Source organism: Galeopterus variegatus, unplaced genomic scaffold, assembly GCF_000696425.1.
Source record: "Galeopterus variegatus unplaced genomic scaffold, G_variegatus-3.0.2 Scaffold1921, whole genome shotgun sequence".
NCBI classification, from domain to species: domain Eukaryota; kingdom Metazoa; phylum Chordata; class Mammalia; order Dermoptera; family Cynocephalidae; genus Galeopterus; species Galeopterus variegatus.
In genome coordinates this window covers 28724-35115 of record NW_007728032.1, presented here as the reverse complement: position 1 = coordinate 35115, position 6392 = coordinate 28724, and the positions used below count along the sequence as shown (strand labels likewise).

The following is a 6392-nucleotide window of genomic DNA, read 5'->3' as shown; positions in this document are numbered from 1 at the left end:
CACAAACAGCATGGAGATGGTGGGGAAGGCCCGTGTAGAAACATGCACAGGACCCTGTGTGCACACCCCCAGATGTGCAGTCTTCTGCTGGGCCCTCAAGTTCATCTTACCCATAGAACTCGCAGGTCTGGTTGCCCAGGTATACTGCCACGTTGCTCCCAGCCCCTAGGTAATGTCCCGTGATGGTCACCATGGTGCCTCCTGACTCTGGCCCTCGGATGGGGTTGAGTGACAGAACAGAAGGGTTCTTTGGAAGAAACCAGAGAAATGACCACAGCTTAGGTTTTGTCCAAAGGGAAGGACCAAGGCTACACCTCAGGATAGAAGGAGGTCTTCATGCTGGGCATGGAAGTTCTCTTCCTGCCCTTTTCAATCGCTCCTCGGCTTACTCTGGAGCTGAAACCCTTTCTAAGAAGAGTCTCTAGGCATGTCTAGGGAAGGCAGAAGCGCCACACGTTGGAATTAATTAACTCCCTGGAGAGTATCATGCTCATAACACTGAAGGGAAAGCGGAGGTGACACTGACTAATCTATCAATTAGTTTACAAATTGTGAACAATTTGAAAATGCTCTATCTAGAGCCCCAGGGAAGGCAGAAGGGCCACACGTTGGAATTAACTAACTCCCTGGAGAGTATCATGCTCATAACACTGAAGGGAAAGCAGAGGTGACAGTGACTAATCTATCAATTAGTTTACAAATTGTGAACAATTTGAAAATGCTCTATCTAGAGCCCATACTGATTTTTTGGGCACAAAATCAATAGAGCTAAATAAAGCATCCCTGCCTGGGCTGGGCCCCCGAGAGGCTACAGTCCTCCATTAGTAGCCCATGCACATGTCCTTCTGCCCCCCTCCAAGCATGTGACGGGCACAGCAGGGTTCCTGCTGCAGTGAGCTGCTGGTAAATGTTAGACATGGCTTCTCTGACCCCCATCAGAGGGATGGCACATCACTGGCTGGGACCTTCTAGTAAGCTCACTAAGTTGTAAAATTAAGGCTGATGCTTAAAAAGACATGCCTAGCCTAAAATACACCAGGCAGCTGACCTACATCAGGAAGGAACTGCTGCTGCCTGGAGGGCAGTGGAGTGGAGCGGAGGGTGCATTTAACTGAGCAACTATGCAGGTGAGGGGTCTAGTCTGCATTAGCAACTCGCTAGCTGTGGGCCCTGAGCCAAGTTTCAGGTTCATTCTGGACATGGGCTTGCTCCTCCATCAGGTGACAAGGGGAACTCAGTTATCTGTAGAGCCCTTCCCAGCTTGACATTCTACAGCTCTCTCCCATCTAGTCCTGTGTTTGCTTCTCGCACAAGACTCCATTTGCCCTGGGCAGGAGAAGGAGTATGTGAGCTGGGGATTGTCCACGGTACTCTCCAATCTGAGAGAGAAGAGTGCAAGAAAAAGGCAGACATGCCAAGATGAAAAGGTGGAGGCTAGGAAACCTAAAACAAGCAGTGAAATGCTTTAGAGAGAGTAGAATTTTGTGGCCTAATGATTTTTCAAAACTCTTAGCAAGGCTGGTTTGACCCCATCCTCTAGTGTTAATGCTTTTTAGTGCAGTACTCAATGTGGCAATGTAGGTAAGTGTCAGAAAGGGACTTCAGGGCCCCAGAAGCAAGTTATTGATTCAGTATGAATACAGCCCCGGCAGACTCCAGGACCCCAGAAGGAAGTTATTGATTCAGTATGGATGTAGTGCCAGCCTTACAGAAAGACTTTGTGATTCTATTACCTGTTTCCTGAGCGTGAAGAGACATGTGAGTGTATGTATGTGTGTGTGAGCATACCGACACACAGAATGACTCGCTCGCACACCCTACTCCAGTGGTCCCGTGCACAGACACACGTCCCTGCTAGATTTCAGTGACTCTTCTAAACTCTCACTTAAAATATCCTTGGCAGAAAACAAAGCATGCAGATAAATATAGACCCATTTAATTAGGTCCCTCAGGCGATGTGTCCTCATTAGGCTGGAATCAGACTGAGACATCACATTGGTGGGACAAAGGGCACCCACTCCCTGCCTCGCATCTAGGATCCACTTACTAAGAAAGGCCAATATTGCCTTATTTAGAACTCTGACCTGTGGTCCTCTGAAACTCCGAAGTCCCCACAGCTTTGTTCATCACATGCCTGACCTACTCTGGAAAGACAGGCTTGCAAAGCAATGAGGCCAGAAGTTGCCTTTTCTGTTCTCCTATTTGGTGTGCAAGAAGCCTGGCGGTGCCTGGCCTGGGAGGGGAGGGTGGGGCCTTCCAGGCAGAAGTGTAGAACAGATGTGTGCCCTTGGTGGCCTCCTGCAGCCCGGCCCACACCCGGTACTCACCACAAAGGTGTACTGTTGATGGGACTTGGTCATGAACTCGGGCTTACACTCGCCAATGCACAGACGCACAGGCCCAGAGGTGGTTCCCACGAGTGCATGGCCCATCTCGCAGACAATCCTGGGGAGAAACAACGGCTCCAGTGAGAGGCTTAGCAAGAACTGGACTCCCTGGCCCACTTGCTCACCCAGTCCCAGTGAATGACACCTCATAGTCTTGAATACTGCTGGACCAAGACTCAGCTTGGTCAACCCCCAGCTGTGTGACCTTGGGTTCACTGCTTTTCCTCTCTGGGCTTCAGTCTCATCTGTATAGTGTGAGAATTGAATTGGATCATGTCTAAAGTCCTCTGTGCCTTCGATACGCTATGCTGTCTAATTCTGTGACCAAGCCTGTGGTCCCCAGGGCCTAGGGCAGTGCCTGGCTTTGGGTAGGTACCCACTATTTGTAGAATAAACAGAATGTCCAGCAGAGAGCTCCAGGGGCAACCATTTAGTTGGTGTTCTCTCCTCTGTGACAAGCCAACAGTGCAGCACTCCCTGAAAGAGCAGGTGACGGCCTATTTGCCAAGCTGATTCAATTGTGTTTGTTTCCTGCAGTGAGTTTTAGAAAGGGGATAGATACTCTGGTGACACAGTGAGAGCTCAACACAGGGGCTCCCAGTGAAACGGGAGGAGCGGAGTCCCGTGGCAGAGGGGGGTGAATGAGATCGTCAGCCAGCAGTTGATGCTGGAGTCCCACTTAATCAAGGGCTGAGTGTGCCAAGCAGGGGGGCGAGGCACTGATAGGGCCCTGGGTTGGAAGTTGCATCTCAAGCGACAGGAGAGCTGGAGGGAAGAGGAGGACAGAGTCACCCTCAAGTAGCCCAGATCAATACCCCCAGTGGTGACTTCCCGGCGCCTGAGAACGGTGACACAAGCACATTTAGATACTGGTTGCCTTAGCCACAGCAGCCTTCTAGAAAGGGTGGGCAGCTGGAAGCCACGGGAGGGGCTGAGGAAATCAGGCTCTTGGGGGCACCTCTAGCCTGCAGTTGCAGGGCCTGTGTTGGGTCTGGGAGAGCCCACCAGGCTCAGCTAAAAGGAGCCTGGGAATGGAGGGAAGGATTTTCTTTTCCTCCCAGCACCATTTAAGAGTTCAGAGCAGTCTGGTGCCCCTGGTAGGTTTGCTTAGTGGGGAGTCAGAAAAACAGACCCCCCTCCACTAATCCCCAGCATTATCCTGGCACGGTGGGGAAGATCCGTGTTTAACCGAGCGATGCTTATCTCAACAGCTTCTCTAGGAAGGAAGGTAACTAAACAGAGATTTCATTTCGATGTAATAAAACTTGCATTAAACAAATACGTCGCATGCTCACGCACACGGCACGCCGCCGATCTCCATCTCCTTCATCACAGTTAATCCCAAATAACTACTTTCACTCCTGGCGAATATTTACTTAACATGCAATAACTGTCTTATTACGTTTAGCATATTAGATTCAACAAGAAAGTACTGGCTGCACATGGAAGAATATTTTCCTTTCTCTTTCTCTATGAATAAATTAATTAATTATGAACCCAAGTAAACATGATAGTGAGGATCAATTAGTATTTGACATGCAATTCTCTCCTTAAACCTCATTAGCAGAGCATTTGAAAAACTTAATTTAAGATACTGTGTGTGGTTGTTTTCATGCTGCTACCTGCTTGGGGTAACGACTCTCCCATCCTGTTTCCCGGGCACTGGCACCTGCCCCTGTCTGGGGTCCCTGCCATCCTGCGCATCATGCCCTGAAGTCTCAAGGAGCTCCAGAGGAGAATCAACCACCTACTGTGGGTGGTGGGAGGGGAGGAGGGAGCAGATAAGTCTTTTTCCTTCTCCTCTAATCAGGGCTTGCTGGTTCCTCACTCATCAGCCTTGGACACTCTCTTGGAGTGATCCTTGAGAAGGTGGAAAAAATCACCACAGGCTTGAAGTTATGGAAAAAGGAAATATGAAAACATGTGAAGGTCACGGGCAGCACTGAAACGTTCCCCTCTGGGCCCTGGGCCTGTCTAGGAAAGGAGAGGGTCTTGGATAGCCCTGCTCAGCTGTCCCTGTATGGAGTTAATGGGCCGGGGCCTCTTCGCACACTCTCTTTTCTAGGACACTTATTGCTCAGGGTTCATGTCTGAAAAGAAGCTTTACAAGTCAGGCACCTGGGAGAAGAGTGACAGGTGTGAGACGCCACCCAAGTGCCTAAAGCTGAGCACCTGCAGTTGGCTCTGAATGCCCCCTGGCAGGGCATGGTGCAGGGGCCCAGGGGCTGCAGTGAGGCCCGGAACCGGCCCACAGGCTCCCTTCCCTGGCACTGCAGTGAGCTCTCTCCTTGCCTGTGGAGTGAGCAGGGAGAGGGCTGTGGTTAGCAATGGGCTGCAGAAAATGGTCTGGGGGGTACGTCTAAGAAGTTGATGAGAGTCCTAAGGAGATCAGCATTGTAGACAAACTCTTAATGTCCTTTAACTCTTTTTTTTCCTTTTATTCCTGGGACCAGCGCCAGGAGCGATGGAGGCCCTTGAGTGTACTTATTGTAGGTACTTGTCCTCAGAGATCAAGGCGACAGGGAGTTAGGAAGAAGCACGGTCACTTGCAGGGAGTGGAAAGGGTCACATTGTGGAATGAGTGTTATGCCAAGGCAGAGTCTGTATCTTAATAACAGAACTACAGTTTACTGATGGTGGCAGGCGCTCTGCAGGACAGGATCTCATGTCATCCTTGGGCTCTGCTACAAGGTGGATCTTATTGTCTCCATTTTGTAGACAATGAAACTCAGGCTCAGAGATGCTAAGTGGCTTATCTATGGCTACAGTTCTAGTAAGTGGCAGAGGCCTGATTCAAATCCAGGTTAGGTTGACTCTAAAGCTCATGCCTTTTGAGCACTCCATTCTACTAATGCTAGATTTAATGGAAAGCTCTGTATATCTCTTAAGGAGGGGACAGTATGAACATGGCAAAAGTGACAGAGGTGAGGTCATTGGCAAGGGGTGGTGGGGAATACCCAGCGGTTCCTGAGGCTCTGAGAGCTGACCATTCGTCCCCCTCCTTCCTTGGTTGTAGATGGCACAGGCAGTGCTGTGTGCACCTCCTCCTCCAGGCCTTGCAAGTCTGCAAGCATCCTGAGGTTTGGTTGCTGGGGGCCTCCCACATTCCCTATCTCCTCCCTGTGTCCCTCCCTGGTGGCTCTGGTCTCCCTATATGTTGTTAGGAGACAACAGCTGGAGATGCCTACATTTTTTTCTTTTAAAATGAGAAGCTGAACCAAACTGTCCAGCTTCAACATTTGAAGACTTGACTCCTGTTTGACAGGGGCTTCTGGAGACACATTAGTGCCACTGAAAAACTGTCTCATGGTGGGAGGTGTAGATTCTATGGGGCATATAATTTACTGCTTTGGACATCTTAGGGACCACAGAAGTGATTGTGGAGATCATCTGTTCCTACACACTTAATTTCTAGAAGAGACATTTGAGGATCAGTGAGCAAAGGGACTTTCCCAGAGTCACTTAGCTCATCAATAGCCGAGCTAAGGCTTAACCTTCAGTCTCCTGGCACCCAGCCCCCATCCCCATACCATTTACTTCACACAGATGTGCACGATGGTGCCTCACTCCTTGAGGTGGGGAGCACACGCACCTAATATACATTTGGCTGTGGTTGAGCTTACAGGTTCAGAAGACGAGAGGCAGGGCGTCTGAGGACCCTAGCTGGGTCTGCCTCACGCAGAGCCCCTGTCCCAGGAGGGGCTGAGCTGTAGTCTCAACCTGCAACCATCGTCTGGAAAACATCCTGTGACCGAATCGTCCAGCCCTCCACAGACCTGTGGGGTGCTGATTGCAGGACTAAGCGGGGCCCTTTAACCAACATTAACCTAATTGCTGAGTGATAGATGGCACAGCACAAGCATATGGTGAATCATTCCCATGCCCGCTAATCCTGCCCGTGCCCGGGACTCTGCCCTGGGCCCATTTAGCCAAATTCATCTCTTGCAGACATCTGTAATGATTGTGCCTGCTGCTTACTGCCGGGGATGGAAGCTTTAATGATGT

The 6392-nt window shown here is 50.2% G+C and overlaps 1 protein-coding gene across 1 annotated transcript in view; it reads right to left on the bottom strand.

Annotated features, from left to right (window-relative positions):
• The window catches only part of PLXNA2 (plexin A2), a 60167-nt gene that overhangs the window by 25915 nt on the left and 27860 nt on the right, over positions 1–6392 (bottom strand). The window contains exons 5-6 of the mRNA XM_008579607.1: positions 2328–2445; positions 111–247 (exon numbers count right to left, since the gene is read on the bottom strand). Of these exons, the coding sequence (XP_008577829.1) occupies positions 111–247; positions 2328–2445 (255 nt within the window). The remainder of the gene's footprint in view (positions 1–110; positions 248–2327; positions 2446–6392) is intronic.